Below are 18,323 nucleotides of genomic sequence, written 5' to 3'. Positions count from 1 at the left end.
AGAAGAAGGATGGAAACCGTCATGCGGTCCGTCGCAGAGATAGGGCCCAACTAAAGTAGAACATCCCTAACAGACCGATATCGACGTCCGAAGATCCTGGAGAAGTCGAGAGTAACCCAAGATCGATCGACTATAAGAAGAGAATGCCGGGAACAAAGAAAAGGGGACGGAGAAAACCCTAGAGAGAGCAACACATACACATCGACCTCATTTTCACCTCGCTTTAAGTCTTTTCTCTTATCGATCTCGTTTGCAACTTCAGATCTCGTTTCTCTTATTGTATTCAATCTTATTCATCAATAAAATCCATCTTTGCCTACTGGAATCTGATTACATCGTTGTGTTCTAAAAATATTTTTGCCCACATCATCTTTTCTTCCCCAGATTAAACTTTCAATCATTACAAAATACTTAGAGTAGATTTTAGGATCTACAAATGTTACTAAACTGAAATGTTACTTCCACTTTATTTTTTTTGCTACGAGACCAATCTTTAGGTCAAACGTTGTAAAGCTAACACTTAATTTTAATGGTAACCAAGTGGTAGTATAGTAGTAATCTCTTGGGATTTTGTGTATAACTATATCAATCCACCCCTGACATTAGTCAGAAGACATTCTAAATTCGGGTCAGATAGTATTGTACCTCGTCCACTCTTGTACCCCGTCCACTCTGTAGCACAATATCAACAAAAAAAAAATTAATGGTATATACAATTTAGAGAAAAATAAAAGTTGTGTGCCAATAAATCCGGCTCATTTAGTATTTGGTTAATAGTATATATTATCTCCATATGATAGTGCACAAAAAACAAATTCTCTCCGTGTGATAAATAGTGTTACTTTGCCATTTTTTACATATATTAAAAAAAAAAAAATGATATGTTCTTTATAATTATAGGTGACTGTCCACGAATTCAGAGATATAAATATTGTGTGAAAATATATAATATGCAATGCCATAAATTTTGAATAATAATAATAAAATTAAGAAAAAAAAGATAATTTTTAACTCAAAATAGTTTGAAAATCTAAAATTTAAGTATTGTATTTTTAGAAACATTTGATTTTTAGTGATAATTTAACAATATTAATCTAAGGCGCTAAAAATTATTTTACATGATTTCGATGAAATGATTAACAAACTCATGATCAGCGAACCAAAAAATATCTATTTTAAAAATTTTATACATTCTCTTCGGCCTCTTCTTATTTCTCTTATTATCATTTTTCATTTTTATTACATTTAACATGCATTGCTAAGGTCTGCCTATTTTTCTAGAATATTTTTTTGATACATATGTTGTTAAAACTTCAAATTATAACAATTTTTAACATAGTTGAAAATACCTATTGTTACCTTTGTTGCTGTCAAAGCTTTGAAACAGTACACTAAAGTGCCAATTTTAACCTGAAATAAACAATTAAGAGATTATTAAAAGAGAATAAGGGGAAACCAAATCTTAACTAAGAGTGATCATAAACTTGTATGGAATTTATTGGATTCAGTAGAAGATCTCAATAGAAAGAGAAAAACTCAAAGTACAAAACAATGGAGATTAAGAAAGACAGACGAGGAAGAGACAAATAAAATAGAATCTAAAATAAAAAGTTTAAAATTATATATGGAAGAAAAACAGTTTCAAATCGTGGTCTCTGTCTTTGAAGATTTTTGTTTTATGAGAAATTTGTTATCAACGTTATTTGTTTTTTTTTTTAAGTTTTTTCAAGTGTCAAATTTTGATTTTCTAGCTGACTTGTGGTTTAGCTAATAAAGAATGTGTGGATTTTATTAGATTCTAATAGTTATACCCTTTATATTAATCCTGGACCATTATAACATGTTTTCGTAACTACGTGCTATCACTAAGATTATTTTTAGAATCCTTAGAAAAATAAGTTGGTCCATACAAATATATATTATATTTTTTTATTAAACTAACTATCAAATCTCTTACTTACTAATCCAGAAGCATTTTTAAGAACAAACCTTGTTTTGGTAGATTAATAACAATTTTGCCATTATTGTTGATGTGGCAAGCTCAAAGCCCTCTTCATCTAACTAAACTAATATACCTTTAATTACTAGGATATTTACAACTAATGTCATTGGTAAGTACCATACATATTATACATTTTTTCATAATGTAAACGACAGTACAGGGTTCAAATAAAACGACAATAAAATATAGGGTGAATTTTTGAAATAACCAAGTTTGGGAAATAAATTATGTGTAGAGCACTGATTTTGACATAATGTATTATCTAATAATTGTGCTTCATTTCCACCGGTTTTACCCTTGATTCATACAAGTTGCCAGTGGCTTAAAGATGTAGAGATGACGTTGACAAAAACCAAGTGTGGCTAATAATTAATGCAAACTCTCAACAACAAAAGGAAAATAATACAGCCATATCACATACATAATAACCACTAACATTTCATTAATTCTACTTTTTTTTTTTTGTCATTGAAATAACTTCCAAAAGTTTGATCCCCAAAGCCAATGCTCTGAGGGAAACAAAGAAAAGACAAACAAATATAAAAAACATACAACAGTAGGTGCTTAAATGAAAGAAAAAAAACCTAAAGAGAGAAATGAGTTTTTGAAGATATAAATGGCTTCATACTCCATTAGGTGAAGCCATTGCAGGCTCATCTGCAATATTTAGAGTAAGAGGAGACATCATCAACAAGAATGATATCAGTAAGCCAACTTGGACCTCCACGAGCTACATAGGATTGAACTCGTCCATTCTTATACTACAGCGATCTCAGTTGCTACTCTATTTGCAGCCACAGTCACTACTTCACCACATTAGTGTTGGAAGCATTTCAGTGCTTGCCGAGTACGCTTAATAGTATTGGACAGCCCAAGAAACCAATGCGGATTGTTCAGGACAGCCCACTGAACCATTTACCATGAAGGTATAGACGGACACAATAGATTAGAAACTAAAGATTCCACGCACACCAATAGGGGCTATGGTAAAGATAAATTTCCAAAGAAAATAAGCACACCAATAAGAACACCGTCGATCTTCCGCTCCGGTATAAGTTTAACCAGGCACCCGACCGTTGAACTTCCAATCCGGAACACAACCAGATCCGTTGCAAAACACTCAAACCAAAATCACTGAAAAGGAGGTTGAGTTCACACAACAACCACAACTAATACCACCGAACTCCTGTAACTGTTATCACCACCACCACTGCTCCTTTATATGAAGTGAAACTCTATTACAGAAACGTATGGGAGAGTGAAGAAGAGCCACCAGAACCTTCAAATGCCCACTCAGAAACACACGGTAGAACAACCCGTCACAACTGACGAAAGATCTAAAAAAACAATAAATCTAAGCAACAAAAAAGAGCAAATTGATGAAAAAGCTGAAAGAGAAAAGAGAGATCTCCCCTGGCATAAGCGACAAGCGCCACCGGGGGAAAAACGAAGATCAGATCAGAGGGATTTGGGTGTGACGGCTGGAGAGAATTCAACAATATAAGTTTAGGTTGATTTTATGTAATTTAGTTTCAATTTGAGTAAACCCTAAATGGATCACCAAAATAATATAGAATATTAATTATACTTCAACCTTAAATCTAGATACTAAAACTTATCTCAATCTGAAACTAATCTCTAAATACTAAACCTTAAACCCTAATCAATATACCCCAAATCCAAATATAAACCACAAACTCAAATATAAACCTAAATCTAACTCCAACTTTTAAATACTAAACCCTAAATGGATCACTAAAGCCAAACTCAAATGTAAACTATATTATATATTTATAATTTTAAAATAAAATTAAAATCTGAAAATATATATAATATTTTGTGATATTAAACTATACTATATAAATATGGAAAATATCATACTAAACTCTAATCCCAACCTCTAATTACTAAACTCTAAACCCTAGCCACTAAACCTTAAATCCAGATCTAAGCTATAATATATATTTAAAAGAAAATCAAAATCTTAACACATTGGTGAACAAAATAGAACACTCTTTATTAATCGTCAGATGAAACGATACATGTTCACTAAACTTAAATCCCAACCCCGCCCTTCTAAATACTAAACCCTAAATCCTAATCACTAAACCCTAAAACCCAAGTATAGACCCTAAACCCAAGTATAGACCCTAAACCCAGATAGAATGGAACAAAAAATATAATATGGTTTACTAAACCCAAACCTCTACTTACTAAATCTAAACCGTATGCATGAACCTATAAACTCAAATACAATCTATAAATTATTTCCCAATATTGGACACTTGAAAGCACATTTTCTTGGTTAGCATGTTACATATTTTCTATTTCATATAGTCTAAGTAGTATAGTACACGAATGTTTAAAATAATCAAAAAAATTCAATGGTGTATCTATAGTATGAAATGCAAATAGTAAATCTTCTTCACCCGCAAAAATACAACAATACAAGACACACAATTAATTATTAAAGCTAAACCCTAACTAAGGAAGCATAAACCCAAATAGTATATATATATAATATGGTTTACTATACCCAAACTTTTACTTTGTAAATTTAAACCCAAGATAGGAACCTATAAACCCAAATGCAATCTATAAATTTTTTTCCAATATTGGACACTTGAAGGCATATTTTGAATATTAAACCCTAAACTGCTATCACTAAACCCAAACCTTAACCACACACCTTCCAAATACTAAACTTTAAACTCTAATCACTAAACCCTAAACCCAAGTATAGCCCCTAAACCCAAACAGAATGGAATAAAATAAATAGTATAGTACACATTGGTGAACAAAATAGAACACTCTTTATTAATCGTCAGATGAAACGATACATGTTCACTAAACTTAAATCCCAACCCCGCCCTTCTAAATACTAAACCCTAAATCCTAATCACTAAACCCTAAACCCAAGTATAGCCCCTAAACCCAAACAGAATGGAATAAATAATATAAGAGTTTATTTGTCATCTATCCAAAATTGGTTATAATCATTACACTTAAACCAATATAGTATGAATTTCATATTACAATCAATTACAAAAAATGACATAGAAGAAAGCTATCAAATTTGTAAATATGAAGATGATTACATTTTTAAGGGATTGTTTAGATATATATCTCAAATAGTATAGTAACTTTACATAAATAACTACACTAAAGAATATATACTATACTATTCATTTCCCGAATATAGTGTAGACGATAAGTTCATCTTCTTCAATTCTTCTTCTGTCAAACATGTTGATACACCTTCACTTCGTTCACCGTCGTTTTTCTTCACTACCATATAGAGATCATCTTCATCTCTTTTCCTTTTTTCCGACACGGCGACGCTTTTACCGGTCCGCCGTCATTATTCTTCACCATTGGATCACTAAAACAAAAAAGAAACGAAAACAAAGTATGAAACCAAAAGCATGATGTGAGAATCAATGATTTAAGAGAAAGAGGAAAAGAAATGAAAGAGTTGTCATGTTTGCTCACCGTATACGTTTTCATCGTTGTTCTTTGTTCTTCTCATGAGAAGAAATTCAGTTCAAGAAGATGTATGCATAATAAAAGACAACGTTCATCTTCATCTTCATGAAAGCTATCTAATTATCTTGAGAGGTGAGAGTGAATACAACGTGGCCATATATTTTACTTGTTACATTAATTAATTATTTATTTAATTTTTTTGGTAGTAGGTTTCACCGGTTAAATATGGGGGCAATATGGCAATAATGTATATTATGTACATGGTATATAGATAAATTAGGTCTTTTAGATAGTAGGTGAATTATAATTTGTTCGAAGGTTATACAGCCCAATTTCCCTAAAATTTATCGGATATTACACTACCCATGACAATAACCGGTTGATAAAATTTGTATAGAATAATTCTGCTTGAGATGTTTTACACTTTAATCCAACCCATTGGAAAACCTTGATTTCTTCATCGTCACCTACAAACAAAACCCTAAATTATTTTTAAAACCTTGATTTACCTTGATTTATTCATCATCATTTTCACCACCCCTCTTATAACCGATGAAAGTCTCAGCTAGATTATTAGTAAAAATATTAATTTTTTTTTTAAAAAATCAAAAATAATTAAAAAAGGAAAATAATGTCACTAACAAAACCTTAAATCATAAATTCTAAACCCTAAATCCTAAAACTAAACTCTAAACCTTAAATCATAAACCCAAACCCTAAACCCTAAATCCTAAACCATAAATCCTAAACCCAAACTTTAGATCATAAACCCAAACTTTATACCCTAAACCGAAATCCTAAACCATAAACCCTAAACGCAAACCCTATATCATGTGGGAACCGAAATTCACACCTTCGATTTCCGTAATCGGAGGAAAGTCAGGAAACCCTAACTTTTCCTGAGGTCCTGGATTCTCTGCGAGAGCCAACGACAAATGACCAAATAAATGCTGAAAATATGAAAGATAACAAAACGAATTTATAGAAAGGGTAGATCTTATTTCGAATCCGCGTAAGAGCGTTGCGATCATTACAAGATATTATAAAAGCTTCGGCCGCAAAAGTTGTCGCAACCTAAAACCTTAAACCTAGTTGAGTCACAGCTCGATAACAGAAGACGAAAAAGATATGAAAATGGTTTTTATTGATTTAGGTCTGAACCTTATGAAAGACTGCCTACGTACCCCTTTCAAGGATCAAGCCGAACATAGTTAAAGAGTGAACCAAGAGATCGAACTGCTTGTGCACATTCGTCTGGTAATCGGGTGCCAGTCATAGAAAAAAGAGCATGTCGAGGATAATGCCTCAAAGTTTCTAAGTGCTGAGAGTTCTTTTTGTGCCTCTCGCCTAAGACTCCTTATATACTCCTCCAAGGTCGGTTTTAGCTTTTCCCTTCCTGCCCTTAAGCCGTCTTAAGTGAAAATGGAGATATTTCATTTTTTCCGATCTTCATGTTTATCCGCGGAAACTTAACATTTTTATGCGGAAACATATTTTTATATTTGTTTTTATAAAATAAAAACATTAACCACCATAGTATCTACGAGCTCATTCTTAAAGAATCGTAAGTGGGCTTGTAGTCGCGTTTTAGACCTCGTTTGGTCGTCTTTCGACATGAAACGTTTGTTACGATTTTCTTTTCGACAAAAACAAGTTCTCGCCGTTTTTATCGTAAAGTTTCAACGGTAACTTTGATCGGAATTATGTGAGAAATGATATGGCTGCGGTACATGGGCGCTAGCTTTGAGGAACATACGAGAATGAACGGATTTGGGTCGTACCCGTTGATCGATGTCCGAGATAGTTCGGTCGCTACTAGCTATTAGGTGATATCATACACCGGCATTAATCTCTCTCTCTCTCGAATTGCCCTTTAATTCAAAACTATACGATGTAGTAAAAGTCATAGCTTCAGCCTTCATGCATGCACTATCTTCTAGCATTTCAATAGAAACCTTTTTATTCAAAAATAAAAAGCTTAGACAAGATATATAGCATTCTCATCTTTATTTTCATATACATTGGTGATTCTAATTAAGTTCAAATAAAGCTTTGAGATTATAAGGCCCAGTAACATTACGCGGACCACTCCAAATCAGCTCTGCGAATTGTCGATGAGCCTTCTCTGTCAAGTGAGCTGAATCGAAAAACAAATAATTGGTAACGTCTTCGCATAGCTCGTAACTTAGTCCCGTTTGGTTGATTCCACAAGTAGGCATTCCTCTCAATGGTCCGCTTCCACAACATGCTTTGTTCCCTTCCTTAAACCCTTCAAAACAAACAAACAGAACTTTTACAATTCTACTAAAGATTTAATCTCTTACATATATATGTAATAACCAGGTTGTTCCAGTTACCGTATTTAGAAGGATTGTTGATTCTATCTAATAAGGAAGTGCGATAGTCGTGAAGGGCATATTTGAATCCGGATAGTTCACGTTGTAGCCGCCTTAAACCATCTGGAAACTTCTTGTTGTGCAAATCTATCAGCTCAGTGACTGGTTTGTTACAAGATCCTATGTTTGCTGTGTCTAATATCGATGCGCCTGGTGCACAATCGTAGGCTCCCACATTCAAGAATCCAAACTTCCTCCCTCCCATTTTATACACTTCCTGAGAACAATATATATCTCATTTTCTAGACCAAAAATAATAAACTTGAGATCAGTTTTCGATTTTAGGTTTACCTCGACCACGGATGTTGTATTACCAATAATCAAATCAACTAATTTCTGTTTGGCATTGAGGTTCACAAGTGAAGAGGTTTGAAATAAGGCATAAAATAAGTCGTTGCCTCCGATATTAAAAAGATAAACAGCTCTTGAGAAAATCCTTTTGGTCTCAGCTTCTCCTAATGCAGATCGCAACCTCCTTTTAACGTTTTTGAAGCTTTTTAACTGCGTTCCCAAATCTATCACCTTTAAAAGAGAGAGAGTACATTAGCCAAACAACTATACCATTAGTTATCAAGTTACAAAAAAAAACTATGTCAATAGTTATGTAATAATATTTTTTTAAATCTCTTATATATTAATTGAAAAATATTCCAACATTAGTTTGTAGACACGTGTCACCATGAAAATGAAATTCAGAATTCTTAGAGAAATAGGTTGGTCGTTCTTAACTTATGTTATACTTTTTATTAAACTAACAATTTATATGAAAATTTAATTCTTATTTTTTTTGTTTCAGACTAAACCAATTTATATGAAAATTTTAATTTGAATTAACTGAACTAATATCAACTTATAATAATTAATATTACTAACCAAAATATCAAAAAATTTAGTTCAATTCGGTAAAAATTGAAAAGGCAAATTAACTAAAACTACTTATCAAATATTTTTTTAACTAAAACCTAACAGTACCAACTTGGATTAATCGATATAACAGACCGACATCCGTTATGTAATAATATCAAGGTTCTAAAAATCGGTCTAGGCGGGGGCCTAGGTGGCAACTCGGTCCGAAAAGATTTTCTTAAAATCCGATTTATACGATTCAAATTGGTTTAAATTATTCTAAATCAGTTTAAAACGGTTTAAATCGATCTAAATTTGTCCAAATATGTTAAATTAAAAAATAATAGTATTACAAATCTACAAATTTGTCTAATTTCTTATGTTTTCTATATCTAATTTTGATAATGCATCACAATAATTTTATAATTAAACTTAAAAACTAAAATAAGTCATATAAATGTATAAAATATATAAAATAAATCAATAATTTGCTAACGCCTAGGCTTCGCCTAGGCCCCGTATAATCCACCTAGTTGCTAGTATTCCATAAAGCGCCTAGCTACCCGCCTAGCGATTTTTAGAACATTGAATAATATTGTTTTTATTACAAAAAATTAATAATATTGTTTTTTTTGAAGAAAAATAATTTTGTTTTTCTTATGTAATAGTTTTATTATAGATTGAAAGAGATGGAAGAGTTAAAAAGAAATGATGATGAAATTTACCTGTCCGGAAAAGGATTCCACCAAAGCTCCGGCACCTGCAGAAGCAAAACTAACTCCATAGGTAAACTGACTGTTACTGTTGCTTGGTTGTAAATTTGGTGGGATCAACGGTAACCACGCCTTCTCAGCTGTCACGTTAGCGACCAGTTAGTTGAATAAAAAAATGAGGTTTAATTGGTTTTTTTTTAAGATATGATTCGTACCGATGAAGTCGGGAATCAAACGTCCATCGGAGACTCTTCCGGTGGGAAACTTGAAAAAGGTTTGACCGTATGGAAAAAAATTGGCTCGGTTGGTTGTATTGATGTAGTTGTTGTTTCCTGGATCGAACAGAGAATCTCCGAACACGAACAAAGCAGCTTGGTTTGTGACGAGTTTGCTATTATTCTCTGTGCAGTTGATTGAGCTTATCGATAAAATTATTGTGTGGACGAACAAGATGATGGAGACTAACCGACACTTCTCCATAATTTGTTATTACAAAAGTGTTTGTTATGTATTCTGTATGTGATATAGCTTGGACTTATTATATATGTCTTTGAAACGTGTATATTCTATCATTCTTTTATCTTTATAAGCGAATTTAAAAAGCCTTTTAAAAGTACAAGATTATTTTTTGATTGACACAAAATTATTATTCAAAATTATAATTGTTATTATTATGTTTTAATTTTTGTATATAATTTATGTTTAAATGTAGATTAACTAAAATATGTAATTAATATTTAATATTAAAAATATAAAATATTTATTTAGGAATAAAAATATTATTATCTTTTAAAATAGTTAATTTTAGTATTATATTTTCTTAAAAATATATTCATATATTAAATTTGATGAATTCATGTTTTCATAATTGTGTTATATTTTAAAATAGTTAAATTATTTATTTTAAATATACATTTGTATATAATACAAATATATAATTATTACCTAAGTTTAATATTATAATTTATAAATAATTGGTATATTAAATAATTTAAATATATTAATTCTTTGATGTAATTATTTAATTCATTTTATGAAATGTGTATATAAAAGTACTATAGAATTTTAAATTTTACTCATTGTACAAATTCAAGTGAAATAATACTCAATTATTATCATATTTCAAAAGTAAATATAAAATAAATAAATAAACTAAATTTTGAATAAATTTGTTTTGATAAAAATATACATTTAAATTTAAAACTTTTTTATTAAATTAATTATTCCTCTTATTTATAGAAAATAAATAAATATTTACATTTTTGGTGTAAAAATAAATGACGAAAATATCTTAATGAAGTTTTAGACTATTAGATTATATTAAAATTTTATCAGAATATTCATAATATGCCACATACAATTAAAATTTATTTACAAATTATTTTTTTAATTAATAGTATAAATAAATTCTTGTTCTTATTGGAAATATGTTACAATGTTCAAATTGCTTTTCTCAAGCATAAATAATTTCCAAAAGGGATGACAAAAAAAAAAGAAAAAATTTAATGCACGACTTTTAAATGAAATGGACATGGCGTCTTGTATATATAGAAAAGTAAGAAATGACCAAGAGAAGTTCAATAGACTTTCTAATTATCCATGCATCTATGTTAGGCATGGCCATTTGGATATCTGATCACGTTCTGATCAAATATTTTGAATTTTCAGATATTTCAATTTAAGGATTTAGTATCTGTTTAGATAACGTTACTAATTGGATCGAGTTCGAATATTTAGACTTCAAGTTTGGTTAAATCGGATTGGGTTCGGATAACCGTTATAATTTTTTAAAAAAAATCTTAAAAGATACCTTCCCAGTATAAGTTGAAAATAAAAATGGAAAAACATTCAAACCAAACATAACCAAAATTACATAGATATGTTTTTATCATGCATAAAATTTGCGCTAACAGTAAGAATGTCAATTGGCGTATTATTTCAACAATATGTATTTGAAAGATAAAGATGATTCACATCTTATTTAATTTTAAATACAATGATTTCAATGTAAAAAGAACACATGGCCTATTAAATTCAAAGTTGAGGGTTACAATGGAAAAAGATTTACTCCGACTTTGCTTTCCACTACATATTCATGGACAAAGTATGACTTATTTTATTTTTTTAAGTATTCTATCATTGTTTTAACCTTAAATGTATTAGATCATTGTATTTTTAAGTTGATATATTGGATCATTGTTTTTAGGGAAAAATGTAAAAAAAAATCCTCAACTTTTTGAATCGGACCATTATAATCTCCGGCTTTCGGAATGACCTGAAAAATGATACACTTTTCCTTGACTTGATAAGAAATCGCTAATTTTTCTTTGACTGGATCAATTTAGACCCGACGTTAATTAAACTAACGGGACGTGTTAACTCTGTTAATTTGAGCAGTTAGCCAATCCAACGACGTTTTATCTTAGGCTAATAAAAAAGATCTGAAACCCTAAAATCATTTTCCCTCAAATCGATTTGGGGATTTTCTTAACACACCAACCCTAAATCTCGATTTACAACCCAAAATCCTCAAATCCCACACGATTGACTTCTCTTAGCACGAAGATGAGTTTGGATTCGACATCTGAGAGTTCAACTGTGAACACGTACGGTATTCGCGGGTTTCCGGCGAATTGTGTTTGTGGGACAAAGAGAACAATCTACACGTCGGAGACTAACAAGAATCCGGGGAGAACTTTCGTCAGATGTCTTACTAGAAGAAAGGTAGGTTCTTATCTTCTTGATTATATTGTATAGTTGTTGTTTATTCAAATTGAACAGGAAGAAATATGTCTAAAATCTTATGGTTTTTGCATAGAACCACTTGTTTAAATGGGTTGAGGATGCTGTTTATGAAGAGGTTCAAGATGCCTTACCAAAAATTGTACTGCTTGAAGCTGAGCTTAACAAAGAAAAATCTGATATTGCGGATTTGAAGGGTGTGGTCGCTGAGTTGATGGAAGAGGTTGTCAGAACCAAAACAGAGGTGAAGAGATGTAAAGTGATGGTAAAGATCTTGCTTGTGATCATGTGCTTGATCAGCATTGTCTTAGTAGTTAGTTTGATGTAGAATTAAGTTAGCTTTTGGCTTGAGGTGAAAAACTAAATTGTTGGTGTTTGTTCTTGGTGTATTTGCTTAATTCAGTGACCATTTTAGTGTTTGTTTTTGACTATGTTTGGTGATTAATTCAGTGACTATTTTGGTGTTATTTACCATATTGAAAAACTGGATGAAGATAAAAATATAGCCTGAAAAGATTGCCAAAGCACTAATACCATTTGTCTAACAAACATTGAAACATAACATAAGTGTCAATGCACTAGAGTTTTGAACCCAAAACACAAACAACTAGAGTTTTGAAACACAAACACAAGTAAGACATCGATCCCAAAATAAAAGATCACAAACAACTAGAGTTTTGAAACACTTAACATCTTCCAACTTCTAAATCACGGAAACCAGTTGCCCCATCCCGTGTGCTTGGTGGTGCCTGTGGGGCTTGTGATGATGCTGCATGAAATTGTCCCTGGGTTCCTTTTGATGATGCTGCATTGTCCTTGGGTTCCTTGTGATGATGCTGCATGAGATTGTCCATGGGGTACTTGTGATGATGATACATGAGATGGTACCTACAATGACAAAATGATCAAGTGAGCCAAACAAGATTAGAAACTAACCATAAACTACAACAAACTTACCTGATTTTTTTGTGGTCGACCTCGTGGTCTCTTGGGTGCGTCTTCAACAAAGTCATTCTTACAAGTCTTCCTGTTATGACCATCTTGCTTGCAATTAGAACACGTAATTACTCGATCAGCACGAGTTAGCTTTGTATTATCAGATAAAGAAGCTGTCTGATCCTTCTTCTTTGAATCTGTCTCGCCTTTACTCTTAATCTTATCATGGTTTTTTTTTGGTCTTCCTCTGGGTTTCCTTTTCTCCAAGGTAGTGGGAGAACACCTAATCTACCTGTATCAGGCCATAACTTCTTCCCTTGGACAGGACTAATCCCCATGCTATAGGTTTGAAAGTCAGCCAATTTTTTAACTTGCTTAAGGATCACATATGCGGCATGAGTGCATGGAATCCCAGTCATTTGCCACTCGATACACCCACACATTAGCTCAGCCATATCAACCGAATAAGATACGCCCTTATAATCAACCTCTGTAACTGGACCAACTGCTGGAAAGCTCATACAATCCTTAGACTTCAACTCCACTTTAGCCATCCGAAGATGTGTCCTCTTTGTAAACTTTGTCTTAGCCCTATTAGCTATTACAGACCTTTTCGCATTTCTAACCATACATTGCCTCCTGATGTCCTCTAACATCTCCAATAATGGTTTTCTTCTTGCTGAACGGATGGTTCTATTGAAGGACTCGCTCAGGTTCAGATTGTCGTTGCACAACGTTCCTAATTTGAAATATGCTCTCGGCCAAGTTTCTGGTTTGGTGACAAGATGAGTAGCATAGGCGCCTGGATTGTACTGTTGCAGCTTCTCCATCCACATTTTGTAATCTCAAGCTGTATAACTCCTTGCTATTCTCCAAAATAGTCTTTGTAGCCTTTGGGGGAAATTTGATTTTAGGGTTTCGGATTTTTTTAATTATCCTAAGATGAAACGTCGTTGGATTGGCTAACTGCTCAAATTAACAGGGTTAACACGTCTCGTTAGTCTAATTAACGTCGGGTCTAAATTGATCCAGTCAAAGAAAAGTTAGCGATTTTTTATAAAGTCAAGGAAAATTTTATGATTTTTCAGGTCATTCCGAAAGCTGGAGATTATAATGGTCCAATTCAAAAAGTTGAGGATTTTTTTTAACATTTTTCCCATTGTTTTTAGGTTCCAAGCATTGTATACTTCCTAGGTTCCAAGCATTGTATACTTGGACCAGCACGCTGGTATTGGTGTCTTCAATGCAATAAACCTTTCTTAATATACTAGTGGTTGTTCGGCGCTTCGCGCGGGAGAGTTTGTTTTAGTCAAATATTTAGTTAACATTTGTTTTTATTTTAGAAAATATTTTTCTATATTATGTATGAATCATTATTATGTACTTACTCTTGATTATTTTTCATACCTCTTTTGATTAGAATTGTTTGTTGGTAAAATATTAAGCTTTAGTTTCGTTGAGTCAAGTTAAATTTCCTAATGCAATTGTTAAGATGTTTTAATAGGGTTACTAGATTTTGACCCGCGTTTTAAAAGCGCAGAATTTTTTCTTATGTAAATTTCTAAAAGTTATAAACATTTTTTTGTACTTCCAAATAAATTTATAACCTAACTAATTGAATAATTGTGATAATTACACTGTTTACAATATAGAGATGTTTTATTAATTATGGTCTAAAACAAAAAAAATAATAGTTTGTTAAAATAATTGAAATGAGCTAATTATATGAGTTGTGGATTTTATAATAATTCGTAACAATATGTGTTATGAATTATCCCTCAAATACCTATATTGAGCATAAAAAGTATTAAAATTCGATGTTAGTTATATATATATATATATATATATATATATATATTGTACTTCTAATAATAAATCATTTGATAGTACTGAATTTAAACTGTAGTAATCTTTATACCATATCAAATTTCAAAATGCACAACAATATAAGTTTAGATTGATTTATTGAGATGGTGATGTGTACATTCTTACGTAGGTTTAAGGATTGTAGGTGATGAGGATTATAAATTCAATATACTGAGAATATTCTCGAAAACAAAATATGGAAATAAAATCTTTCTTGTTAAATAAGTTTAAGTCTTTCTAAAACATGGTATAGAAAATATATTTCGGATTATTTTCCAACTAATAAAAAGTTCACTATTTTCATGTTTGAGAATTGTAAGTTTTTTATATATGTTAAACTTTTCCAAAAATTTATATCTTATGGAATCATTAATGAAACGTTTCTATAGCTGATCAGGGGATTCAGAATACTATTCAGAAGGTGCGGGCTCGTTATTTACTCAATGACAATTATCAAGTGTTGGAGGGTCGTTTATGGTACAAAAGAAGATTGGTGGTGCCTAAGACTTCTTTCTTTATTCCACTGATCTTACATGAAGCACATGATAGTTTGGGAGGAGGACATTCGGGTGCGTTGAAGACTTTAAAGTGTGTGCAGAGGTCTTTCTACTGGGAAGGCATATCTCGTTCAGTGCAGCAGTATGTTCAAGAATGCATCATCTGTCAGACGCATAAGTCCTCTACGCTATCTCCGGCGGGGTTACTTCAGCCTCTGCCTTTACCAACACGGGTGTGAGAAGATGTATCCATGGACTTTATTGAGGGCTTACCTACATCTCAAGGAGTCAATGTCGTGTTGGTGGTGATTGATAGACTCAGTAAATACGCACACTTCCTGAGTCTGCGTCATCCATTCTCAACACTGGACGTGGCGAATTCTTTTGTGGAAGGTATTGTGCGCTTGCATGGGTTTCCTAACAGTATTGTCTCTGATCGAGACCGTATTTTCTTGAGCTCGTTTTGGAAGGAAGCGTTTCATCTCGCCGGAACACAACTCAAGTACAGCACTGCCTTTCCTCCTCAAACTGATGGGCAGTCTGAAGTGTTGAACCGCTGTCTTGAGACATATCTCCGGTGCTTTGCGTCTGCTCATCCTCGTACATGGCGTAAATTTCTTCCTTGGGCTGAGTTTTGGTACAACACGTCGTTTCATACGGCACTGAAGACAACACCCTTTCATGTGGTTTATGGTCGAGAGCCTCCTGTCGTAGTGAAGTTTGAGGAGGGCTCTACGCAAAACTTTGATTTGGAGACATCTTTGCGTGAACGTGATCGTGTGTTGGTGTTGATCAAACAGAATTTTGCTCGGGCGCAGGATATAATGAAGAAAACAGCTGATAAGCATCGTCGAGATGTGTCTTTTGAGGTAGGTGCGTTGGTTTACTTGAAGCTACGTCCTTACAGGCAGCAGTCAGTGTCACACCGCATTTGCCAGAAGCTTGCGGCGAAATATTTTGGGCCGTATCGTGTGATTGCTAAATTTGGCAAGGTGGCTTACAAACTGGATCGTCCACCATCATCTCGCATCCATCCAGTGTTTCACTGTTCGCAGTTGAAAGCTGCGTTGGGGGTTGATCGAGTGGTACATCCATTACCGGAGGGTTGTCTTGATGAAGTGGACGTTGTGCCAGAGCCGTTGGAAGTCTTGGCTACGCGTTATGATGCAGAGGGTTATTTGGAGCTCTTGGTTAGTTGGTTGGGGAAACCGTCACATGAGAATTCTTGGGTTGCATTCAGAGCATTTGTGCAGGATTATCTTTTTTTCAAGCTTGAGGACAAGCTTGGTTTCAAAGGAAGGAGTATTGATAGGTTCAAACGTTCTTATGTGAGGCGCGGTAAGAAACGTTTAAATGAATCATTGAGTGACGTGGCAAAGCTGGGGGGAGAGTTTGAATTGGATGATGTGGCTGAGTTGGATAAGAAAGGAGAGACTCTGGGAGAAGCAGAAGGTTAGCAGTTAGACTCTAACTGCCAAGGAAACTCGAGTAGTATATGAGAGAGAGTATCATTTGTATTGGGGGTTTTATGCTTTGTATGTTCTTTGTAGACACTATGAGTCTAGTGGCGATCGTTATAAGATCGTAGATGAAGATCATTATTGTCATGAGATGATGATCTGTATCTGAACTTGCAAAGTTATTTCTATTTTCAATAAACGAGTACTTCCTTTACAAATCTCTCAGTCTTCCAAATCTACAAAAGTCTATCCAGATTATATGATCTCGTAATAGATTAGAGCTTATGTTGAAAGGAAAAAAGGAAGACTTTTCTAGTCACCTGGGTCCACTTGAACTGCTCCATATTCTTGACAATTCAACAGAAGACTTTTCATAGTGGTGAGAACCTATTAAGCTTTGCTGCTCAAATCCAGCTTATTGAACTTGGTCAAATATGAGCGCAAGACTTCAGACGAGTTGATAAGTCATCAACTCCGTCTATGTAACAGAATAAATAACAATAAAGATCCAAACCAAAGAAAAAAAAAGCAGAAGATATTAATTAGTCTATAAAAGCAAATATAAGAAAACAATTAAAATATCATTCAGTTTCATCATCCTATGAGTCTGCTGTATAAATAAACGTAACTCGTAAAATAATGACATATAAATCAGAAGAGATCAATTGATTAAAGATTTGCATGATCAAATAGGCACAAAATAAGGCACACAATACATAGATATAAACGTACATGATCTTATTAAGCATGTAGATCGACTGTACAGAACCAAACAGAAACCATTTTATATTTACTAACGCAAACATAATACACCGTCGAAACATTTGTAAGTTCCTGGTCTAACTTGAAACACTCCTCCATAATGCATGTTGTGTTGTTCCGTAAGTGAAACTCAGCAACATCTCTTCTCCGATTACCCTTATTCCGCTAAGGTATGGTCTCTCTTCTCCTCCAAAAACCACATCTTTCACCACCTATCATGTTTGAGGATTGTATAAGATGTATGACCACACACCGAAATGTCAATCTAATTCTCAAGCTGATTTTCCGAGATAATATACTTTATGGAAAGAAAACAATTCCCGCTCACAATCAGACCAGCAGACGACCAACACCATCACTGCCTACCGAGATTCAGCTACTTCTGAGGAACAAGCTGGATATTCTCGCACTCTTATTTCTATTTGGTTTTTAGTTTTGTACCCAAGCTGTGACGCATGCGCCTCTATGCCATAACCCCGCAGGGATGTTGTAACCGATTTATAATTAATGAACCAGTAGTTATAAAAATAAAATAATTAAAAAACTAAATAAATAATCCCCTATATTATTAATAGAGAAATATTAAAAAAGTTATAATATGTAGTTTGTACTAATTA

General features: G+C 33.0%; 2 protein-coding genes across 2 annotated transcripts; one reads left to right on the top strand and one right to left on the bottom strand.

The window, feature by feature from the left end:
* Window positions 1-7,456: 7,456 nt before the first annotated feature.
* LOC106298267 (GDSL esterase/lipase 3-like) lies at window positions 7,457-9,972 on the bottom strand. Its single transcript, XM_013734364.1, has 5 exons — window positions 9,659-9,972; window positions 9,456-9,583; window positions 8,176-8,406; window positions 7,846-8,101; window positions 7,457-7,757 (listed from the first exon to the last, which is right to left on the bottom strand). Exons 1-5 carry the CDS (start codon window positions 9,921-9,923, stop codon window positions 7,519-7,521), a joined length of 1,119 nt encoding a protein of 372 aa, XP_013589818.1. The 5' UTR covers window positions 9,924-9,972; the 3' UTR covers window positions 7,457-7,518.
* A 2,036-nt stretch (window positions 9,973-12,008) lies between these two features.
* LOC106297541 (uncharacterized protein At1g43920, Chloroplastic-like) lies at window positions 12,009-12,513 on the top strand. The gene is made up of 2 exons (XM_013733760.1): window positions 12,009-12,167; window positions 12,262-12,513. The coding sequence occupies exons 1-2, from the start codon at window positions 12,009-12,011 to the stop codon at window positions 12,511-12,513; spliced, it is 411 nt and encodes a 136-aa protein (XP_013589214.1).
* Window positions 12,514-18,323: the final 5,810 nt, after the last annotated feature.

Source organism: Brassica oleracea, chromosome C6, assembly GCF_000695525.1.
Source record: "Brassica oleracea var. oleracea cultivar TO1000 chromosome C6, BOL, whole genome shotgun sequence".
NCBI lineage: Eukaryota > Viridiplantae > Streptophyta > Magnoliopsida > Brassicales > Brassicaceae > Brassica > Brassica oleracea.
The sequence above is the reverse complement of the archived record's forward strand: the minus strand, read 5'-3'. Positions and strand labels throughout refer to the sequence as shown.